Source organism: Pongo pygmaeus, chromosome 9 (assembly GCF_028885625.2).
Source record: "Pongo pygmaeus isolate AG05252 chromosome 9, NHGRI_mPonPyg2-v2.0_pri, whole genome shotgun sequence".
Lineage (NCBI taxonomy): Eukaryota > Metazoa > Chordata > Mammalia > Primates > Hominidae > Pongo > Pongo pygmaeus.
Genome location: NC_072382.2, coordinates 20,358,162 through 20,383,041, shown reverse-complemented (window position 1 = coordinate 20,383,041; position 24,880 = coordinate 20,358,162). Strand labels below are relative to the sequence as shown.

Sequence of the window (24,880 nt, the reverse complement as noted above, 5' to 3'; positions counted from 1 at the left end):
AGTTGGAGTGCAGTGGTGGGATTATAGCTCACTGTGACCTCAAACTCCTGGGCTCAAGCGATCTTCCTGCCTCAGCCTCCTGAGTAGCTAGGACTACAGGCACATGCCACTGCATCTGGGCAAAAAATTTTTTTAAGTCGTTTTAAACACTTCCTAGGAAAAGAGAATTTCTTCACAGAGGGAATGCATATGCACCTTTAATAACAAAAGACTACTCTTGACTCCTTGATAAGACTTTACAATAACTTTACTGCTTTGAATCTCTTCTAAATGAAATGAAACCTACACTACTGGGAATTAGAAGAACTGAGTGGGTTGAGATTACATGCAGCATTTATCAAAAAACAGCTTCTGGTATCAGAAGAGAAATTAAAAAGTGATAGTGTTACTAATGGTAAAGGAAACCCAGTGATGCCAGTTAACCAAATTGTCAAATTAATGATGATCTTTATAGGTATAATCTTTGAAGTCAAGTATATATTTCTTGTGCAATGAAGTCAAGTGTTTCAAATTTTTTTTTTGTATGGAGGGTTCCTTTCAATGACATAGAGACTAGAGTTAGAAAAATCAGGTCTATGAGGTATGGGATAGTAGGATGACTAGAAATCTGTCATTCACAGATCAAGTTAAACAGGCCAGGAGTCACTGAGGTTGTTTAGTAAGCATTACCTCCCCCAAGAAATAAAAATGCCTAACGAACAAAGGGAGAAAGACGTGATTCTAACATCACCTATCTAACAACCCTTGTAAAAAATTTAGTTTTCTATAATGCCCAAATGTCTTCAGTGAAATTCTGATAATTCCTTTACTGACAATCTCTCAGTTTCTTTTTGAAGTTACTAAAGACTCTTCCTTTTAGTTTAGAATAATTCCCATACAAAAAGCTTAAAAGGAAAACCACTTGGTCATCAAACCTTAAGGTAAACCCTCAAAATATTATTTCTAATTTACTCCTCTACAGATCTCATGTACCATTTAGATTTCTGAGAATAAAGACTGAATGAAAAACAAGTATCAAGAAACTATGAAAGTAAGAAAATTCATCTATTCTAAAACTGCTAATAACTAAGGACAGTGATCTACAAACATACATAATCTATGTAACACCAAACAGGGGCTTTTATCAGTAAAGTTGGAAAGAAAGTACTTACTTTCCTGCTACATGGGCATTTTCAACATAAACAAGTGCAGCTTCTAATCCTTTCAATTGAACCACTGCATTGGAATCAGTGACAAATTTTTTGATCAATCCTAAAAATTTGGACCATTCTGGGCTCTTTTCATCCTTTATTTTCTGGAAGATCTTCAGGGCCTCTTCATACCCACTTAACCTTGCTTTCCACAGCTAAAAGAAAAGTAGTATTTTGAAACAAAACATAATTTAATGATATTATCATCTACTGTTAATTTAGGGGGGAGGGTGTGAGAGTAGAAATGAATACCCTATGTCAGGTAATGTAAACAAAGGACCCCATGACAGGAAACGAAAAAAGTTTAAGAAATTGGCAGTTTTCAAAAAAGATTAGCTAATAAACTTCTTACAAGTGTTTAGTGTTTATGATACTCTGCCATTCATAATAGGCCATTATAAATGAATCTCACACTGTATTTAAGATTTATTACTTCTTTATAATATTGTATTAAAGATGTGATAACTCAAACATGAGAAATCACTCTGATGAAACTGCCCCATCTCCAAAGTATATGCTGTTTTTTGGTTCTATTTTTGTATAATCATTAGGTAGTTTTATATTACACTGTATATTAATTTCAGCTAGTAGATTTCGGACATTTTTACTGAGGTATTCTTTTTTCATTAATTTATTCAACAGGTGTTTAATAAATAAAAATCAATTCAGCTCTGGCCCTTGTGGAGCTTACACTCCAGCAGGAGGAGACATTAAGCTATAATACAAATAACAAAGCATTAAGTACTACAAAGGAGAAGCAACTTGGTGCTATGAAAGTATATATTATAAAAGGCTTTGTCTTAGTGTTAAGAAAAAATTTCCTCAGAAATGGTAATTGAGCTGAGCCCTGAAAGATAAATAGGAACAAATCAGGAAAGAGTGGCAAAAGGGGAGAAAGAACATTCCAGAAGGAATAGTATACTCCAAGGCCCTATGGCAGCAGGGAATATGGTATTTCCCACTCCTATAAAGAAAGAGAAGGGGAGCATGGTACAAAATAAGCTGGAGGATTGGAAAAGGCCAGATCATGCAGGACTATGAAGGCCAAATAAAAGATTACACTCATTATTCTAAGAGCAATGGGAAAGCAATGAAATGATTTGGGGGCAGTTAAATGAGAAGTTAGTTTGTGGGATGATCGAATTTGCATTTACTGTGTTAAGCATTAGTCAAGAATTAGATGTTTGTCCTCAACACTATTAGATCAAAGAGACAGAAGGATCAACATATGATTGAAAAACAGAAATAATTTACATGTTATTTGTTTAAATGAAAATGTAATTTGGGGCAGGTGCTATGCTCACAGAAAAAACTGTTCCTTCTAAGGAAGGACTGCTGCCTAACCCACTATAAGATGCATTCGTTAGGAAGAAGGCATTACCTATTCTGCAACATTAGAGTGAAATATAACATAAATTAACATCATAGTTGAACATTTACTAACCAATTTAAACCAGATTTATTTTTTTATTTTTTAAAATTGGGCAACATCTCATTCTATAAAGTAGAATGAGTGTTCCCTAAACAGATTTAACATCTCTATGCTTTAAGTTTCAAAAACACACAATAAATGCTCAAAAAATGGGAAAAAAAAGTACCAAATCACACGAGACTGAAAAACTCTTAGCACATATTAACCGATCAAAAATCGGAAAGTCCAAGACTTCTCTATATTCTTTGCCCCTTTCAGTGAGAATATACAATATCTACCAAAAAAAGCATTATAAATAGTTAACGATTCTAAATAAGTTCCAAAATTCTCCCCCAAATTTTTGTTGCAATTTAATGTACTACATACCAACAATTTCTATGCAAATTAGAATAAAAACCAACTAGCTCACTTTTAATCTGGCCTTATCTGAAGAGCTACATGTTGATTTTTGATACAGTATTCAGCCTTGGCTAATTTATTATATAGGATGAAGGAGTGGTTCTGTGGAGGATATAGGGACCATGGCTCCAAATTTCTACTCTACATAGATAGAACTGTATGTATACAACTGTGTATGTTAGTATATTTTATTCAGTATTTTTAGTAATCAACAACCATAAATCTTGAATACTCAGATTCAAAACAAACTTTAAAAGTACTGTCAAGAACATAAAGTGGTAAACCTGAGGACTTGGAGTAGAATAAATTTACAAGAAATGAAATTCTAAAATCTACCAGATGGTAGAGATGTTTGTTTAAAATGAGTAAAAATGAAAGAAACTAGAGGTATAGTTGGGGAAAAAAATAAGATAATCTGAAAGGATGCCCGCCAAATAATGACATGATGTGATAAATTGTATCTTACTAGCATAAACTAGAAAATAAAGATGGGTAGATTCTGAGGGTAAATATTGGAATGCAGATCATATAGATCAGAGAACCTAAAAAATGCTGGATTTCTAAGGCCAAATTCAGAACACATCTCCAAAGAAGAGTCTCTATATAATAAAATATTAGTAAGTACTTAGGTACCAGAAGTACTGTATATAGAAGGAGATGAAAAAACTAGCCAGTTACTTTTTATAGATACCACTTACTTTTCACTTCACTAATATCTTTTCTTTGAATTCTTTCCAGAGACAAAAAAATTTTTAGTTGAGCTAGAGAAACCTATTTTCAATGAGAAAAAATAACATATCTAACAAGGCATCAGTATTTTTGAAACTGCCAATGTTTTCACACACTTCTAAGTAAGATGATAGTATAACTGCTGACAAAACAAGCCAACGACACTGAAAATCGAATTCCAGAAGAATCTTACCTTGTGTTCACATTTCTGATCAACTGGCAGTTTCAACCACTCACTGTCATCTCCCATTGTGCTTCCAGGTTTTCCTTAGAATTAAGAGTATTTCCTGGTCAGATAAAGGTAGAAACCTGCTTAGCAATCAGGCAGTCTCTTAAGACAAAAATAACTTTTCTGAGATTATTATTTTATCATTCATGCAACAACAAGAGTAAAAATCCCATTCTTTGGTCAGATCCCCACTTAATTCAATTAACAGGACTTTTTTTTTTGAGACGGAGTCTCGCTCTGTCACCCAGGCTGGAGTGCAGTGGCGCGATCTCCGCTCACTGCAAGCTCCGCCTCCTGGGCTGATGCCATTCTCCTGCCTCAGCCTCCCCAGTAGCTGGGACTACAGGCACCCGCCACCACGCCCGGCTAATTTTTTTGTATTTTTAGTAGAGACAGGGCTTCACCATGTTAGCCAGGACGGTCTCGATCCTGACCTCGTGATCCACCCACCTCGGCCTCCCAAAGTGCTGGGATTACAGGCGTGAGCCACCGCGCCCGGCCAATAGAATTTTTTTTTAAAGTCACTCAAAAGACAGGACACGGTGGTGGCTCATGCCTGTAATCCCAGCACTTTGGGAGGCTGAGGCGGGCAGATCACTTGAGATCAGGAGTTCAAGACCAGTCTGGTCAACATGGTGAAATCTCGTCTCAACTGAAAATACAAAAATTAGCTGGGTGTGGTGGTGCAGGCCTGTAGTCCCGGCTACTCGGGAGTCTGAGACAGGAGAATCGCTTGAACCCGGGAGGAGGAGGTTGCAGTGAGCCAAGATTGTCCCACTGCATTCCAGCCTGGGCGACAGTGAGACTCCATCTCGAAAAAATAAAGTCACTCAAAAAATATAAATATAAATATATTCCAGTCTGGGCAACATGGTGAAACCCCGTCTATACTAAAAATACAAAAATTAGCCAGGGTAGTGCTGTGTGCCTGTAGTCCCAGCTACTCAGGAAGCTGAGGTGGGAGGACTGCTTGAGCCCAAGAGACAGAAGTTGCAGTGAGCTGTGATCATGCCACTACACTCCAGCATGGGCAACAGAGCAAGACCCTGTCTCAAAAAAACCAAAAATTTGTTTTCTAAAAAATGATGCTTTTATATTTTCCCAAATGAGAACTTCTTAGATATAAAACAACGCTAGAATAAAACTGAACTGCTGAGCTAACTGGCCTTTTAAAAGGCCAAGAAAAAAGTTTTGGAAAAAGTCATACTTTCACCTACAATTACTTATAGAAAATAATCAATATGGGGGGTCGGGTGCGGTGGCTGACGCCTGTAATCCCAGCACTCTGGGAGGCTGAGGCGGGCGGATCACGAAGTCAGGATCGAGACCATCCTGCTAACACGGTGAAATCCCATCTCTACTAAAAACACAAAAAATTAGCCGGGCGTGGTGGCTGGCGCCTGCAGTCCCAGCCCCTCTAGAGGCTGAGGCAGGAGAATGGCGTGAACCCGAGAGGCGGAGCTTGCAGTGAGCCGAGATCGCACTGCACTCCAGCCTGGGCAACAGACTCCGTCTCAAAAAAAAAAAAAAGAAAGAAAATAATCAATATGTAAAAATGTTGATGCTGCCAAGCTCCCTAATTCTAGCAAACATGACTAGTCAATGTTTATATAAACGAGTACAAAATTAAATCCCTGAATGAACCTTTATATATATTCTTTATGTAAACCATGTTTTTAAGTGAGGCTTAAAGTCAACATCCTTTTAATAACTTTATGCTACCTATCTTCTTTTTTTTGAGACAGCATCTCGCTCTGTCGTCTAGGCTGGAGTGGAGTGAACACGATTTTGGCTCGCTGCAACCTCCACCTCCTGGGCTCAAGCGATCCTTCCACCTCTGCCTCCTGAGTAGCTAGGAGTTGCTGTGACTGCAGGTGTGCACCACCATGCTCCGCTAATTTTGAAATTTTTTGTAGAGACAAGGTCTCGTTATATTGCCCAGACTGGTCTTGAACTCCTGGGCTCAAGTGATCCCACTGATCGTGAGCCACTGCACCCACCCCTATGCTCTCTATCTAGACAACACCTTTTTCTTATTATAAAAGTAATATGTGTAAACTACAGAAAATTTAGTAACTACAGAAAAACATCTAAGTATTAAAACACAATTTCACCATCACCTAATAACCATGATGAACACTAAAGTACGTATCCACTTGACTCCTTCCAGTTTTTTTTCAATACACATGTAGTATATAAATCATATGAAAAAGACAGGCATAATCCCCTTGTAACATTTTTGTTATATGATCACAAACATTTTCCCAGATTTGAGAATACGATGTTTAAAGTCTACATAGCACTCCATTTTACAAATGTACCATAATTACCAACCCTACCACTGGACATTTAAATTGTTTCCAATTTTTCTTTTTCATTTTTGAGACAGGGTCTCACTCTGTCACCCAGGCTGGAGTGCAGTGGTGTGATCACAGCTCACTGCAACCTTGACGTCCTGGGCTCAAGTGATCCTCCCAACCTCTGCCTCCTGGGTTCAAGTGATTCTTCTGCCTTAGCCTCCCAAGGAGCTGGGACTACAGGCGCATGTCACCATGCCCAACTAATTTTTTAGTTTTTTGTAGAGATGGGGTCTCACTATGTTGCCCAGGCTGGCTGATTTTTCAATATTATTAATAACATAGAAGAGGTCCTCCTTAATTCTCCATCCCTAGTTCTGGCCTGACATAAAATATGTTTTCAATAAATATTTGTTTATTGAATATATACTCTGGTAATATCTATTCTGAATCAGGCATTGTGCAAAGTACTTTTTAAACATGCTAATTCACTTTGTACTGACATCAACTACGTGAAGGAAAGATATTCTCATTTTACACACTAGCTTCACAAAGATTAAGTAACCTGCCAAAACAACAAAACTGGTAAGCAATGAAATTAAACTAAGATTCAAAGTCTAGGCTTCTTCCTTTACATTTTGTTCCCTCCCATGGCAAAGAAGAAAATGTCCCAGAGAAAGATGGAATTATAAAAGTTTATTAGGATATGTGGAACTTTCATTAAGATTTTTCTTCAAAATCCCTAGGATTGCCGTGAAACAGCAGCAGTGTAATTTAAAGGAGTCAAGAGAATCTGCAGGAACTCAAATACAGCAATGATGGGAGACAGAATAGTTTAACAGTCTGGAAAACAGTATGGCATTATCAGATACACATGCCCTACCACCCAGCAACTCCATTCCTAGGTGTATAGCCTAGAAACGGATGCAAATTACACCAGAAGACCTATATAGGGATAGTCATAGCAATGTTGTTCATAATAGTCAAAAACTGGAAACAGTTCACATGTTCATCAAACTGTGCTTTTCAAACTCAGGACCAGTCTTCCCCCTACCACCCCCACCAACTGAATACTAGTATGTCTATAAAATACAATAAAAATTATTATACCTGTGTATTTTTTAAGTTGAATGCCAAATGGTCCAGCTGCTGTGAATGCAAAATAGTCTAGCTGCTGTGTAAAATCATTTGGAAGTTTCTCAAAAAGTTAAAAGTATCATATAGGGATGACCAGACTGATCTGGATTTTATAAACAGATATAAGAAACCGAGTTTTTGCTACACAGTAGAGTTTGATGCCTAAAGAGCAAATAAAATTGCCAACAAAGAGAAGCATTAATAAGATTAATTTGAACTATACATAATGCTTGCTGTGGTTTATTTCATCTAGTCCTTAGTAAAGACACATATTCAGAAATTTCAATTATTCAGAGCTCTCAGATTTCATCCCAGTCTAAAACAGAGGCAAAGACAAGGAGGCCAGCTAAAATAAGTATGTTTTACAGAAATATTATAATCATACACCACTGATCTAAAAATGTCTTCCTAAGAGCTCAAATACCATATAGTCCATGCTATTGCTGAAAAGGTTTAGGTGTAATTGTTTATTTTTAGACTAGAGGTTAAGAAATGTTTTCAAGGTTATACAGGAAGGCAGAACTTAGAATAAATTCCAAATTGTCTGATTTTTCAGTTTAGTGTTCAAATAAATAATAAATTTCCTATTAAATATGCACTATATCCCATCATAAAAGAGACCCCAAAATCTGTGCATTTTCTCATTAACCAACCAGTTAAAAGGGACAGAGAGATTAAGTCATGAGTAATACTAGAGCTGGGCCTAGAACCTATGTCTCCTACTTCTCAGTCTATCTCTCTTCCCTACAACCCATGGGCCCAAGTGTGGTGTCTTTTTAGTTTAAATTCCTGTATTTTGATAGTCTATAAGAGTAATTACAGAGCTACTGTACAGATTATTTTCTCTTCTACTTAGAGAAAAACCACTGGCAGTACGACTATTTTATGGCAAATTCCCAAGTTCTTGACCTACAAAAGCTCTTCACTATCACAATACAAGAGATCTGAATTTGATTACCATTCCTGGACCCTCACCTCTGGCTAAGGAGATGCTATTGCAGAAGCACAGAATGATTCTAACAGAAGTTTGAGAAAAACTTCTGCTCCATCAAAAAGCAACCCATTTGAATGACCACTGAGTGTGATGATAGGCTCATAAAAAAAAAAAGAAATCATTTTTTAAAGAAAGCAATGCAAACACATGCCCAGAAATCTACTCAAACCATGTCTAGGAAGGACAACTGCATTAAAGAAACACAACAACTATGTAACTGTCATAGAAAACTTAAGATTTTTATTACTTAACCAAAATCTGACAAAATCCCATCTCTGAGTAGCAGGTGGCAAAAATGACAAGACTTTCCCTCAAATTTAAAAAAACCTCACTGTCTCCAGGTATTTCCCATTAACAAGGGCAAGTGTTATCTTCTTGCTGGAGTATTCTGCATTACCAGGCGGCCAGAAATCTGAACTGTTTTCTAGCAGATTATCTCAAACTTTGGTGTGTTTGCTTTCCTAATCTTGGGACAGCGGCGTCCCACAAATTCCTTCAGAGACGGAGAGGGGTAAAGAGCTGTCTCTTTAACATTGTGCTCTTCATATCAGGAGGAAAGAAGGTTAACTGGACTCTTCCTAAGAGATGATCACTGTCAACATATCCAAAAGGGGTAGGGGATACCACCAACACAGGCCTCTGGAGAGACAGAAAGCTAAACCTGGCTGTGAATTAGGACAACTTGGAGTTACTGCTCGACTGTACCAAGGTAGCTGAAAACCTAATGCTTACTCATCCCAAAGCTACCAAGGTCTTCAAATACCAGGGTAAGGATCCAAGGCCCAGAGAGAGAGATTCAGCTCCACCCATTCAGCTCAAATGGGTTATACTCTGGTAAAAGCAACCCTCTCCTCACCCCAAGTAAGAACCAGGTGGGGGCAAAGCCAGGTCGTGGACACTGCTCACCCACTGCATGCCCAAACAAGCACCCTACGGCTGCTGTCACCACCCAGAAGTAGAGCAGATACCCTGGCTTTAGCTCACTGCAGCCGGCATTGTTTACGCTCTTTCGCCGCCTTAGCCTGATAGGCCAGGAAAGTCCCCAGTACGGTCCACCAGGACTTGCAGCACGGTCGCGGGATGCTTGCCCCTTGCCCGTGGTTTGACACTTACGCTCCCCGGGCAGGGAGAGGTCAGGGAACCTAAGGTCCGAGCAGGATCAGCAGGAATACCCGGCAGGCGGCGGCGGCGGCATCAGCATTGGTGCTGCGGACCGCTGGGAAACGCCTCCTCCGAGGGCGGGGCCCGGAGCGCCACTGTCAGAGTGCCCGCCCCACCCTCAGTTCCCCTCTCCGCACACTCCGAAAGCTTAAAGGGGCCGCAGTGTATCTTCGCTCAGAGGTTTGCAGGCCTCAGGCGCTGCTTCCAGGTCACAGGCTTTCCCAGGCAAGAGGCAAATGATGGACCAACTAGGAAGACTACTGCAGTTGGGTGGACCTCTTTTTTTGGTAGTATTACACGTAATATTCCAGAAACAAAGAAGATGACCAGTTCCCACTATCACAATCCTAATCCCTCCTCCAAGGGTAAAAAAAATTACTGCAGGTAACAGCCAAAGCATCAAGGTAGATACACAGCCCCTCATTATATGTAAGCTGCTTAGTTCATTAACCTCCTTTGGACTCGAGCAGTTCTTCAAATGGCAACTCAAAGGCCTGGAAAAGATCCTACAATGCTCCACCTCACCTTTTCACGGAATTCGTTCTTTACAAAACTGGAGGAATCCTGGACAATGATACACGATGGGCAGGAAGGTAATAGAAGGTGAAATAGAAAAATACCAGCCCGGGCAACAAAGTGAGACCCCATCTCTACAAAAAATAAAAAATTAGCTGGGCATGGTGGTACAAGACTGTAGTCCCAGCTACTCCGGAGGCTGAGGTGGGAGGATCCCAAGCCCAGGACTAGGCTGCAGTGAGCCAGATTGCACCAAAGCACTCCACCCTGAACAACCGACCCAAACCCTACCTCTATAAAAGAAAAAAAGAAAAAAATAACCTTTCCTGTCTTGTGTGTAAAATGTGATCTTTCAAAAATTGACTGAAAAGTCAATGTAAATAAATGTACAAGTCTATGTAAGTAATCTTGCATACCAATACAATTGTAATGTGCAGTCATCTAATTTAATATGAAGAGTTCTTAAGAAAACTGTAGTAGAAACGGCATTAATATTTCAAGGAGTTAAGTCCTAGTCTCTGAGATCTCCAAAGGTTAGCAACTAGTTTTAATTTTCTTTTTGTAGGAGGAGTTTGTCTTGAATCCTAGTTTACAAGGTTTGCCTGCATTTTGTGTCTCCCATCATACCAACAGGAAAGATATGTGCTTTTTTTAAGTCCGTATTACTCCACCTAATTTAGATGAATCAACACACCTCCTTAAAGCCTTAGGCCATCATCAGATCAGTACAGGAATCAATGTAGTAAGCTTAAAGACCATTTGTAAGTAACCCAATTTCTCCTATCCACAACAGGAGTAAAGCAGAAATTTAAGAATCCAAAGAACAGTTATGAAGATTGCTCCACCAGGGAGCAGACTCAGGTTACTCTTATTCTGAAGGTTTTAGAGAACCCTAAGCTAAAGTTGCCAAGTATTGTTTCCTTACTTGGTTGGGGGTGGGGTAGATAAATAAAGTTGCCAAGTAAGAAACTGATTCAGATTAAAATAGTCTGATTTTTGAACTGCCAAGACAATCTCATTCTACAATGCATTTAACTGTAAAGAATACTTCTGAATTAGGTAATTAAGACCTTCGTTCATTATATTACCATCAAGCTTAACACTGTTCTGAGAGTAATGGTTTGCAGATCAGCCTTTCTCATCAGATTGTGAGTGCCTCAAGGGCAAGGGCTGGAATGTATCTTATCTTTTTCTCCCAATGTGTGATACAAAATAAGTACCCAACAAATATTTATCACAAGAGGTATGACCAACATTTTCTGTTACATAGCATTCTAGTGACATAGGGTTTCAGTTAACTGCAATAAACATAGTACAATGAGTGTATGTGTGTATGCACACACAAATGGATACCCTGTGCTGTGCTTATGAGCGAATTAAACATTTTAAAAATTAGAGAAAAAATCTACTAACAGTCACAAAAAAAGCCAAATACTGTATGATCCCACTTTTATGAGGTATGCAGTCAAATTCATGAATTCATAGAACCAGAAAGTAAAATGGCAGTAACCAAAGATGGGGTGGGGGCGTGGCTCGGGAGGGGGATAAGAGAAATATTTAGATACAGAGTTTCAGATTAGCAAGATGAGAAAGTTCTGGAGATCTGTTTCATAACAATGTGAATATACTTAACACTATTGAACTGTACACTTAAAAATGGTTAAGATGATAAATTTTATACTATTGTTTTTTACCATACACAAAAAATGAGACATTTGTCTATACAAAAATTGCTTTGCAAATATTTAAAGAAAACAAAAGATGATATGGAAGACAGAAGTAAATATATAAATACAGTTGACCCTTGAACAACATGGATTTGAACTGTACAGGTTGACTTGCATGTGAATTTTCTTCTGCCCCTGTCACCCTTAAGACAGCAAGACCAACCACTCCTCTTCCTCAGCCTATTTAACATGAGGATGATGACAAGGATGAAGACCTTTATGATGATCCACTTCCATTTAATGAATAGTAAATATATTTTCTATTTACTGGGCAATAAAGTGAGACCCTGTGTCTAAAAATAAATACAAAAAATTATCTGGGCATGGTGGCGCATGCCTGTTAGTCCCAGCTACTCGGGAGGCTGAGGTAGGACTGCCTGAGCCCAGAAAGAGTGAGCCAAGAGGGGACCACAGCACTCCACCCTGAACGATGGAGCGAGAAAAAATATTTTTCCTCCTTCTGATTTTCTTAACATTTTCTTTTCTCTAGCTTACTTTACTGTAAGAATACAATACATAATACATATAACATACAAAATATGTGTTGAACAATTATGTTATCAATAAGACTTCTGGTCAACAGTAGGCTATTAGTAAAGTTTTGGGGGAGTCTAAAGTTATATGTGAAGTTCCCACTGCACAGGGGGATCCCTAACGTTGGCACTGCTCAAGGGTCAAATGTGCCAATGTGGAAGAAATCCATTAAGTTTTAAGAAGAAATTTGTAAGACAGTATATGAAGTCTAATTCCTTTTTTGTATGCGTGTGTATGTGTGTGTGTGTGTGTGTCTCTCTCTCACATATACATTTAAATATGCATTTGTGTAGGCTGATAATGACCCCCAAAGAGATCAGGTTGTAATCCCTGGGACTTGTAAATGTTACTTTATTTGGAAAAAGGGTCTTTGCAGATGTGATTAAATTAAGGATCTTGAGATGGGGGGATTACCCTGGATTATCTGGGTGGGTCCTAAAGGCAATCACATATATCATTATGGGCAAGACAGAGGGAGATTTGACCCAATGGAGAAAGTGATATGAAGAGGGATCAGAGAAAGATTAGAATAGAGTAGGCCAGGCACGGTGGCTCATGCCTGTAATCCCAGAACTTTGGGAGGCCGAGGCGGGCAGATCACGAGGTCAGGAGATCGAAACCATCCTGGCTAACACGGTGAAACCCCGTCTCTACTAAAAATACAAAAAATTAGCCGGGCGTGGTGGCGGGCGCCTGTAGTCCCAGCTACTAGGGAGGCTGAGGCAAGAGAATGGCATGAACCTGGGAGGCAGAGCTTGCAGTGAGCTGAGATCGCACCACCGCACTCCAGCCTGGGCAACACAGCAAGACTCCATCTCAAAAAAAAAAACGATTAGAATAAAGTAAGATGGCCACAGGCCTAGGAGTGCCAGCAGCCACCAGAAGCTGGAAGAGGCAAGGAACAGATTCTTTCCTAGGGGCTCTGGAGGGAGTGTGGACCTGCTGACTGACACCCTGATGTAGGTCCATAAGACTCATTTTGGATTTCTGGCCTCTATACTGTGAGAGAATAAATCCTGTTTTTTTATGCCACCAAATTTGTGGTCATTTGTTACAGCAGCCATAGAAAACGAGGACAACATTGTACATGTTTGAATGCACATAAACATTTTCTAGAAGGATCTGTAGAAAATTATTAACCATGGGCCCGGGCGGTGGCTGTGGCCTGTAATCCCAATACTTTGGGAGGCCAAGGGGGGCGGATCACGAGGTCAGGAGATCGAGACCATCCTGGCTAACACGGTGAAACCCTGTATCTACTAAAAATACAAAAAAATTAGCCAGGCGTGGTGGCGGGTGCCTGTAGTCCCCAGCTACTCGGGAGGCTGAGGCAGGAGAATGGCGTGAATCCGGGAGGCAGAGCTTGCAGTGAGCCAAGATCGCGTCACTGCACTCCAGGCTGGGCAACAAAGCGAGAATCAGTGTCAAAAAAGAAAAAAATTGTTAACCATGGCTACTTCTGAGAGTGTGTCTAAGGGTTAAGCAAAAAAATTTTTTTGAAAAAACTTTTACTTTTAACTTTAATACCCATCCATGCCTTCTGATTTTTAATAATGAGCTTCAGCATCTTTTATAATAATGTTTTTGTATTTTTTATATTATTAAATTTTTTTCATTTACTTTTTCTTTATTTAACTCCCACTTAGATGATAAATAATGCTTTTAAAAGCTTTAAAACTTTAAAATTCCCACTTAGAGGCTTGAAGTTGGATCATCTGCCTATACTCATCCCACAGGCTACACTTCACTCTCCCTCTTAAGATTTTTTGTGTACGTGATATCTCCTTTGAAAGAAGGAACTGAGTCTATTCATTATCCCAGCATTGCATAGTGCTTTGTGCTCTAGTGTAAAATTTCTAAAATGGCACCATTTCATGAAGTCACAGAAGTCTTTTTGTTTTTTGTTTTTTGAGACAGGGTATTGCTCCATTGCCCAGGCTGCAGTATGGTGGTGCAATCACTGCTCACTCTAGTCTCAACCTCCCAGCCTCAAGTGAGCCTCCTGCCTCAGCCTCCTGAGTAGCTAGGACTACTGGGGCATGCACCACCACATCTGTCTAATTTTTAAATTTTTTTGTAGAGACAGGGTCTCACTATGTGGCCCAGGCTGGTCTCGAACTCCCAGGCTCAAGCAGTCCTCCTGCCTCAGCCTCCCAAAGAGTCGATATTACACTCGTGAGCCATCCCACCCAGCCAGAAGTCTTAAATATACAATAAATTGTATCTTTTTTTTTTTTTTTTTTTGAGACAGGGTCTTGCTTTGTTACTGAGGCTGGCATGCAGTAGCAGGAACATGGCTCACTGCAGCCTCGACTTCCTGGGGTCTGGCAAAACTTCTGCCTCAGCATCTCATGTGGCTGGGACCACAGGTATTTGCCACCATGCCCAACTAACTTTTTTACTTTTTGTAGAGATGGGGTCTCACCACTTGCCCAGGCTGGTTTTGAACTCCTGGACTCAAGTGAACTGCCTGCCTCAGCCTCCCAAAGTGCTGGGATTACAGGCATGAACCACTGCGCCTGGTCTTATAAAGAAAATTTTGTAGAATGTGTATTTCAAATGTGTTGAGGAAACAAGATATATTTAATAAAATTCTGAAGTAAACCCTTTTCAAAGTGAAAAAAATCACACAGTAATATTATTTTGAAATTTTCTAAGATTTTTGCCACTGTTTTCCTAGTTAGTTACTTTTTTATTATAAGATCCACTAAAAGAGGGTAATTTCATTTTTAGAATCTTTCACTTTGGCAAAGCCATGGCAGTAAAACAGTTGCTTGAAGGAAATCTTACTGTAGAAAGCTCTACTCTAGATTAAATTTAGTGCAAACCTGAAGTCATGTTGAGCTCTGGAGGTAGACAGATTGAGTTGTAAACCTTGCTCTGCCACAAACCAGCTGATCCTCAGTTTTATCAATCATTATAACAATACCATCTTCACGTTGCTCCCTATTTAACACACACTTCTTGAACATATATTATGTGCCAGGCACTATCCTAAGCACTTCACATGTATTTACTCATTTAATCCTGAAAACCTTGAAGTTGATATTATTATCCCTATTTAATAATGAGGCAATGGAGGCAAACAGAGTAACTTGCCTAACATGACTCATCTAATCATTGTTGTAAAGATTAAATGAGATTTTGCCTTTTACATGTTAAGAATTCCCTCCATAGCCAGGTGTAGTGGCATGCGCCTGTAGTCTCAGTTACTCAAGAGGCTGAGGTGGGAGGAGTGCTTGAACCCAGGGGGTTGAAACTATAGTAAGCCATGATTGAGCCGCTGCACTGCAGCCTGGGTGACACAGCAAGAGGTTATCTCAAAAAAAAAAAAAAACAAAAATTTCCCACAAATATTCACATTATTCTCCTGTCCTGACAGTTGTGCTTGTCAGATAGTGTGAGGCTATTCGGTGTTAGATGCTCATCTAGATGCTGAGTATAGGCTGTGCACCACAATACCCTGAGGTAAAGTACAATAAGGGAGTATGACGGAGGAATCTAATCTAGACTGGGGCAGGGGGGTTCAGGGAAGGTCTCCCTGTGAAAGTGATACCCTAAAACGAAATGAAATTAATAGGGATTGGCCAAGCAAAGGCAAAAAGTAGGGACAACAGAGAACGTTTCAGGCATGTGTGTGGATCTCTAAAAGATGTAGGCAAGAGTAAAGAACAAAAATATGACCCATGTGGCCAAATAAGAGAAAGGCTGATTGGAAAGGGTCAAATTAAACAAATCCAATGATTTTATGCAAGTAAGTAGTAGTATTAACAGATTTCATGGCAAATACCAAGCACTCAGTAAACCACAGCTATCATTACTATATTATTATTATTATTATTAATTTTTTTTTGAGACGGAGTCTTGCTCTGTCACCCAGGCTGGAGTGCATTGGCTGATCTCGGCTCACTGCAAGCTCTGCCTCCTGAGTTCATGCCATTCTCCTGCCTCAGCCTCCCAAGTAGCTGGGACTACAGGCGCCCGCCACCACGCCCGGCTAATTTTTGTATTTTTAGTAAAGATGGAGTTTCACCGTGTTAGCCAAGATGGTCTCGATCTCCTGACCTTGTTATCCGCCCACCTTGGCCTCCCAAACTGCTGGGATTACAGGCATGAGCCACTGGCTAAGTAAGTAGTAGTATTAACAGATTTCATGGCAAATACCAAGCCCTCAGTAAACTACAGCTATCATTACTATATTATGATGATGATGATGAGGATGATGATGATGATGATGATTGAGATGGAGTTTTGCTCTTGTTGCCCAGGCTGGAGTGCAATGGCACAATCTTGGCTCACTGCAACCTCTGCCTCCTGGGTTCAAGTGATTCTTCTGCCTCAGCCTCCTGAGTAGCTGGGATTACAGGCGTGCGCCACCACGTCCAGCTAATTTTGATATTATTCGTAGAGATGGTGTTTGACCATGTCGGCCAGGCTGGTCTCGAAAGCCTGACCTCAGGTGATCTACCCCGCTTGGCCTTTTACTATATCATTATAAGCATCATCCCAGTGTCATCGAGAGATTTCAGGTTGACTTCAGACTTAAACAAACCTATATTTCAGTCCTTTGATGTAAGAGTGGGCTAAGTTGGCCTGGTGCGGTGGCTCACACTTGTAATCCCAGCACTTTGGGAGGCCAAGGCGGGCAGATCACTTGAGATCAGGAGTTCAAAACTAGCCTGGCCAACACAGCGAAACCCTATCTCTATTAAAAATACAAAAATTAGCCAGGCATGGTGGTACATGCCTGCAGTCCCAGCTACTGAGGAGACTGAGGCAGGAGAAATGTTTGAACCTGGGAGGCGGAGGTTGCAGTGAGCTGAGATTGCACCACCGCACTCCAGCCTGGGCAACAAGAGCAAAACTCCATCTCAAAAAAAAAAAAAAAAAAAAAAAAAAGAGAAGCCTAAGTCGGGTTACAGTCCTTAGGACCAAGTAAGGCAAGTCCTCTCTGGTCTAAAACAAACTGCTTCTCTGGGTGTACAAGCAATCTATTCCTTTTTATCCTATAGAAAGCAGATTTGCTATTAAAAAATTATATGCCATTTGGTGATATTCAAGGGGACTACCCATAGGTTTGGAGGAATCTCTCATATTAAACATTGCTCAAAATTTGTAGGCAGCCCTCTAAAGCATAAAAAATTTTTATGTACTAGATAGAGATTTTTCTTTTCTTTTTTAGACAGGGTCTCACTCTGTCGTCCAGGCTGGAATACAGTGGCACAAACATGGCTCACTGCTGCCTCCACCTCCCAGGCCCAAGCAATCCTCCCACCTCTGCCTCCCAAGTAGCTGGGCCACAGGCATGCACCACCAATCCCAGCTAATTTTTTTTTTTTTTTCCTAGAGATGAGGTCTCTCTATGTTGCTCTGGCTGGCTTTATATTTTACATCTTTCGTTTCTCAACCTTTGTGATCAAGCTAACACTTCTAGTTATCTTGTAGCAGTGCCTTCTTTCTAATTTAGCAATTGATTTAAAGAACCAAGCAGGCTGAAATTGTGCATGGAAGAGTGAATAGAATCTGTTTGAGAGAAGTCAATAAAATAAAATATCAACTAAAAAGAATAAAAATAAAGTATAAATGAATAATCATCCACCATTATCCTTTAGAATACATATATATATTACCTGGCTGTTTTGGCTGAGAAGGCCTAGAAACACTGACACCCCACTAGCAAGGAGCAGACGGCAGAGTACCCAGATCTTGGTTTCTAAATACCAAGTAAAAGGAACCAGAAATCTTTGGAGAAATGTCTAATTCTAGGGTTAGAGCAGAGAAAATAAAAGATAAGCCTGGAGCATATTAAAGTACCAGAAAATAAAAAAGTGTTCAAAAAGAAAAAAAAAATTAAAAAGATGGGGGCATGTCAAAGGGACACAGAAGCCAACCAAAAAGAGCTCCCAACAGTCAAAGGTGGAATTATTCAAGGGAAAAAAATAGATTATAAAATCTCAAAGTACAGAATAAATATACATAAGCCAATACACACTCACATATACACACTAGTCCATAAGATATAAACAGTGGAATAAATAAATAAATGAGTGAAAAGAGACAAATCTTCCTTACAAAATTCCAAATATATGTAGATACCCTTAACTCCAGGAAGTGGAATTTAATCCCTTCACCCACTTTGGGGGTGGGCTAGACCTGGCTACTCATTTTCAGAAAAATAGCTATAGAAAGGGAAAAATACTAACTTTAATACTTAACCTAGCAAACACTAACTTAACCAAGTGATCAAGGTTAATATCACTAACGATGTCACATGGGTATCACAAAACCCCTGATATGATATGGTATTCTATGGTATTCTTTCCAAAAACACGTAATTCTTGACTAATCATGAGAAAAATATCAGACAAAGACAAAGGGAAGGGCAGTCTACAAAACAACTGACTAGTACTCCTCAAAATGGTCAAGGTCATGAAAACAAGGAAAGACTGAGAAATTGCCAAAGACCAGAGAAGGCTAATAGAGATGACCACGAAGTGCAATATGTTACCCTGAATTGGATCCTGAAACAGAATGGGGACATGAATAGAAAAACTGTTGAAACACAAACAGAATCTGGGGTTTGTTTAAACGATGTTAATAACAGGGGACACTGGGTGAGAGCTATGCAGGAATTCTACACATCATCTTTGCAACTTTTCTGTTGGAACAATCTAAAATTATTCCAAAATAAAGTTAATTTTTAAAAAGCTTCCTCTTAAAAAACTAACATTTATTTTCAAAAAAGGTAATGTCATGAAAACCAATAATTTTAAAAAGTGAGAACACTAGGTCAGGCACAGTGGCTCACGCCTATAATCTTAGCATTTCAGGAGGCTGAGATGGGAGGATTGCTTGAGGCCAGGAGTTGGAGACCAGCCTAGTCAAGATAGTGAGACCCCATCTCTTTAAAATAATAATCAAGTGGGAACACTACATACCTACCAGCAGGGCTAAAATCCAAAAACCCGATACAACTAAGTGCTGTTAAGAACGTGGAGCAAGAGGAACTCTCATTCATTGCTAATAGGAATGCAAAATGGTACAGCCACTCTGGAACAGAGTTTGGCAGTTTCTTACAAAACTATAACTAGTCTTACCATATGATCCAGCAATCTGCTTCTAGGTATTTATCCAACTGAATTAAAAATTTATGTCAGCTGGGCACAGTGGGTTGTACTGTTAATCCCAGCACTTTTGGGAGGCCAAGGCAGGAGTTCGAGATTTTTATGACATAAAGAGTGAACTTTAATGTATGCAAATTTTAAAAAGTCATTTAGGAGACTGGGAGATCGCAGAAAAGAATGAAGACTATGACAAGGGAATCTATATTACAGATGTGTGAAACAACTTCACCAAAGGGGGTAGGAAAAAGGTTCTGACCTAAGTAGCTTTGGTAATGAGTGGAGTCTGAAAGATTAAGGGCAAAAGGAACTGCACAGAAGTATGTACTCTAGTTGATAAAGTTTTTTTCCATGGAGTATGGGTTAGCATTCTGATACTGCTATCCATGTATGTATATCCATATATAATGGAACTGGACAATTAAATAAATGGATGGTGGAAATTAGGTTTTTCACTATTGTGAATGGAAATTCAAAGATCAGCAAGGGGAGGAGGCTAGAATGATCTACGTGATAATGGATCAGAATTGGAGACACCAGTAGGAACTCATGTTTTTCCCCCTGCCCATACTACTGAAAGTGATCTATGGAACTCATGTTTAACTTAATATAGACACAGATGTCTACATAGAGAAATATTTATAGATATGTCTATATACATGGGGTTAGCATACATTCATATATTCCTTTGCTCTAAGAAAGGACCTAAAAGAAATGACACCCCAGTAGCAAAGAGAACACTCAGTACCCAGGTCTTGTTTCTAATAGCATTCTCCAATAAAGGAACCAGGGCGCCTTGGAGAAATGGCTGATTCTAGCACTGGGACAAGAAATATACAAGATGAGCCTGGAACATTTCCAGATAGTAAGGAAGTACTCAAAGATCAATACAAATACACACACACACACACACACACACACACACACACACACACACACACACACACACACACACACACACACACACACACACACACACACACACACGTTTAAAGGAATACAGGAAGCTCCCAAAGGACAAAGCTGAACAACCTGAACAACAAAATAAAGTAATATTGGAATGTAACCTAAAATATAAAATAAATATACTTGAGTCCATACTATTATCAGTAAATACTTGACAAAACTAATAAATGGGAAAAGAGAGACAAGAATTTCAAATAAATTAGGTAGGTACTCCACCCTAAGATCAAGGAACTCCCCATCCCTTAAGTGTGGGCTGCAAACAGTGACTTCCCTTCAAAGAATACAGTATACAGAAAAGGAGGGGAAAAAAAGTAAATTCACTGTAGAAACCTCACAAACACTATTTCAGGTCAATATGAACAGTCAAGGTCAATATTAACAATCATAAATCATGTTGATAGCATGTACCCTTGATACGATGTGATGAAAATGGCACTTTACCTCTGTGGTCTTCCTGCCCAAAACCCGTAACTCCAGTCTAATGAGAAAAACATCAGACAAATTCCAATAGAAGGACATCTTACAATGTATTTGACTAGTACCTCTCAAAACAGATTAAAATTTTTTTTTAAAATTCAGATCTATAATTTTTCTAGCTTTCTTAGTTGAAGACTTTCTGAACTAGTCTAAAATAATTTTGAGACTAATCGAGACTGTTGAGATACTGCCTATACCCAAAGACACAGGAACAAGCCTGATGCAGTGGCTCACACCAGTAATCCCAGCACTTTGGGATGCTGGAGCGAGAGGATTGTTTGAGGCCAGGAGTTCAAGACCAGCTTAGGCAACATACTGAGACTGTGTCTCCACAAAAAGAAAAAAATGACGGCCAGACACGGTGGCTCACGCCTGTAATCCTAGCACTTTAGCACTTTGGGAGGCTGAGGCAGGCAGATCACTTGAGTCCAGGAGTTCAAGACCATTCTGGGCAACACAGTGATACCTTGCCTCTTCAAAAAATAAAAAAAAAAATTAGCCGGGTGTGGTGGCACTCGCCTGTAGTCCCAGCCACTAGAGGCTGAGGTGAGAGGATCCCTTGAGCCCGGGAGGCGAAGGTTGCAGTAAGCAGAGATCAGGCCACCACACTCCAGCCTAGAAGACAGAGTGGGACCTCATCTCAAAAAAAAAAAAAAAAATTGCTGAGCCACCATTGTCACAACATTCTTAGAATATAAAAATAACAAAAATAAAGACACAGAAACACAGCCAACTGATTAGTCACATACTGTTTCTATCACTTTGTTGTTCAGAGAAGATGATGCCAGTTTTGGCCAATTTTGTTCAACAAATATTTTTGACCACCTAGTTTGTTGTAGGCATTGTTGAGTCACTGAGGTAACCTCAAAGGAAAAAAAAAAATCTATGCTCTGCTTTCATTTTTATGAGAAAATTTAACAATATATACACAAACAATAAACAATTACATAACAATATATGCTATGAAGTAAATAAGGAAAAGTGAAGTAAAAGTGACCAAGAGGGCTCCTCTAATTGAGAGCTCAGAAAAGTGTCTCTTTAAGGAGATGACATTTAAGTTGAAGCCTGAGAGTGCCAATAATACAGGCTGGGGGTAGGGGTAAGTGAAGTGGGAAGTTCCAGAACAGAATGCAAAGACCGAATAGAATAAGCGTAATGTGTTGGAGTTATACACATCAAGTAGGTAGAGTAACGGCCCTGATAGAAATGAGCTAAGTAATATATTCTAAACTCCAGAGGCAAGAATAGGAAAATCATTTAAAAACCTTAAAACTCTCCAACACTGACTACCGAGAATCCTAATTAGATTAAGAACTCAATTTTTATGCATCCCTTTAGCTACCCACCGCCACCACTGTCACAGTTGTCCACCTCCCATATGGTAAATGCCATCTTCCGTCTAAAAACTATCATGCCTGTCATTCATATTTCATCACATCTCTGATAGAAGTACTTTTTTAAAAGGGGCTGGGGGAATTCTACCCAGAAATTGCTCCTGAATTCTCCTACAGATCCTTACTTCATGTAGTACAACCATAGGTTAAGAGCAAACGCCCTGGAGACAGACTGACTTGGGTTTGAATTCAGATTCTATCACTTAGTTCTGATTTTGAGCATGTTGCACAGCCTTTTAAAGACTCAGTTTCCTCATTTGTCAAACATTGTGAGGATAAAAAAAGATAAAATGTAGCAGGGCATGTTGGTTCATGCTTGTAATCCCAGCACTTTGGGAGGGTAAGGAGGGCAGATTGCTTAAGCCCAGGAGTTTGAGACCAGCCTGGGTAAGATGGCAAAACCCCGTCTCTACAAAAAATACAAAAATTCGCTGGGTGTAGTAGCATGTGCCTGTAGGCCCACCTACTTGGGAGGGTGAGGTGGGAAGATAGATTGAGCCCAGGAGGTTGAGGCTACAGTAAGCCATGATCACACCACTACACTCCAGCCTGGGTGACAGAGCGAGACCCTGTCTCAAAAAAATTAATTAATTAATTAATTAAATAAAATGTGGGACCCAGTAGGCATTCAATACATGTTAGCTACTGCTAGTAAAAGTATCTGGGCATGTATTTTATTCAAGGACCAGAGCTGAGCCCAGAGGGATTACAGAAACTATAATTTGCTACAGTAAATTGTTTGAGAGATAAAACTGTCAAACTCCCTTAGGTCAGGGCCTTTGTCATTTTCTGGTTCACCAGTGTATTCCCTGAATCTAGAACAATGTGTAACAGACATTAAGCATCAATCTCAATATCTGTTCAATGAATGAATAAGACCCCATTAAAGGAGCATGAGAGCCTGGCTTTACCTTAACATATTCATTCCCTGTCAAAATTTTTAACACTTATCCTAAGGCACTGTTAAAGATGTTTATTATTTTTAATTGCTTACCAAAAACCTAGGACAGTGTTCATAATATTAAGGTACTCAAATTTATTGCAATTAAAACTTTGCTGCTGGAGCAGCTGAGAGCTGAACACATGGTGGTCCCTGGAGCACGGTGAGCCCAGAGAGGGCATGGAAGCTCCATGCCTCTTCCCCCAAACCTCACCCTATATAGCTCTTTGTATCCTTTGCAATATCCTTTATAATAAACTGGCTGGAAAATGTGTTTTCCTGAGTTCTATGAACAGGTCTAGCAAATTAATCAAACCCAAGGTGGGGAGTGGGGGTCGGTGTTAGGAATGCCCACTTATATAGTCAGCCTACAGAAATAAAGGTAAAAAAAAAACCTGGGGCTTGAGATTGGCATCTGAGTTGGGGGCAGTCTTCTGGGACTAAACCCTCAACCTGTGGGATCTGACACTACCTCCAGATAGAGAGTGTCAGAATTGGCCAGGTGTGGTGGCTCATGCCTGTAATCCCAGCACTTTGGGAGGCTGAGGCGGGCGGATCACTTGAGGCTGGGAGTTCAAGACCAGCCTGGCCAAAATGGAGAAACCCCGTCTCTACTAAAAATACAAAAAATTAGATGGGTGTTGTGGTGGGTTCTTGTAATCCCAGCTACTCGGGAGGCTGAGGAAGGAGAATCTCTTGAACCCAGGAGACAGAGGTTGCAGTCAGCCAAGATTGCGCCACTGCACTCCAGCCTGGGCGACAGAGCAATTCTGTCTCAAAAAAAAAAAATAAATAAAAATAAAAAAAGGTGTCAGAATTGAACTGAATTAGAGGACACACAGCTAGTGTCCACTGCTGAAGAACTACTTGCTTGGTGTGTGAGGAAAAAAATCCCACACATCTGAGGTCACAGAAGTTTTCTGTATTGTGAGAGTATAAGATAAACTTATTAAAGTTTCTTATTCTATATTCTCAGAATTGGCGTCAGCATTGGGATTTGCCAGAATGACTTGGCTCACAGACACATATGGTTTGGGAAGAAAAAGGATAAAAGGATAGGGATGAAGAACTTTGATTCTTAGGTGGCCAAGTGGTCACCCATGGCAAAGAGCCGAAGCTGTGCTGTCATCAACTACTAAAGGTAAAAGTTATCCATGGAATCCAGAGATGGATCCAACTGCCTGGGAGTTGGTTCACAGGATGCACAAGGAAATGCAAACTAGTATTAAAAAAGTGATATGCTCGCTCAGCATGGTGGCTCATGACTGTAATCCAGCACTTTGGGAGGCCGAGGCAGGCGGATCACGAGGTTAGGAGATTGAGACCATCTGGCTAACAGTGAAACCCCATCTCTACTAAAAACACAAAAAAATTAGCCGGGCGCTGTGGCTCACGCCTGTAATCCCAGCTACTCAGGAGGCTGACGCAGGAGAATCGCTTGAGCCTGGGAGACAGAGGTTGCAGTAAGCCGAGATCGTGCCATTGCACTCCAGCCCTGGAGAAAGAGTAAGACTTTGGCTCAAAAAAAAAAAAGAAAAAAAAAAAAAGCGAAATGTTACATCCCTTGGTTATTGTTATCTGTAACAGCTAAAATGAAATTAAAAAGAGAGTGGTGGGTTGGACCTTCCTGCTAGACC

The 24,880-nt window shown here is 39.9% G+C and overlaps 1 protein-coding gene across 6 annotated transcripts in view; it reads right to left on the bottom strand.

The window, feature by feature from the left end:
* The window catches only part of CKAP5 (cytoskeleton associated protein 5), a 103,291-nt gene that overhangs the window by 74,554 nt on the left and 3,857 nt on the right, over positions 1-24,880 (bottom strand). Inside the window, exons 1-4 of one of the 6 annotated variants that reach the window (XM_063671897.1) lie at positions 9,521-9,657; positions 7,387-7,575; positions 3,944-4,037; positions 1,152-1,345 (exon numbers count right to left, since the gene is read on the bottom strand). In XM_063671897.1, coding sequence (XP_063527967.1) covers positions 1,152-1,345; positions 3,944-4,000 — 251 coding nt within the window. In that variant the 5' untranslated portion in view covers positions 4,001-4,037; positions 7,387-7,575; positions 9,521-9,657. Of the gene's footprint in view, positions 1-1,151; positions 1,346-3,943; positions 4,038-7,386; positions 10,375-24,880 lie in introns of those variants that run through there. The other 5 variants (XM_054439684.2, XM_063671898.1, XM_054439683.2 and 2 more) reach the window with 5 other exon arrangements.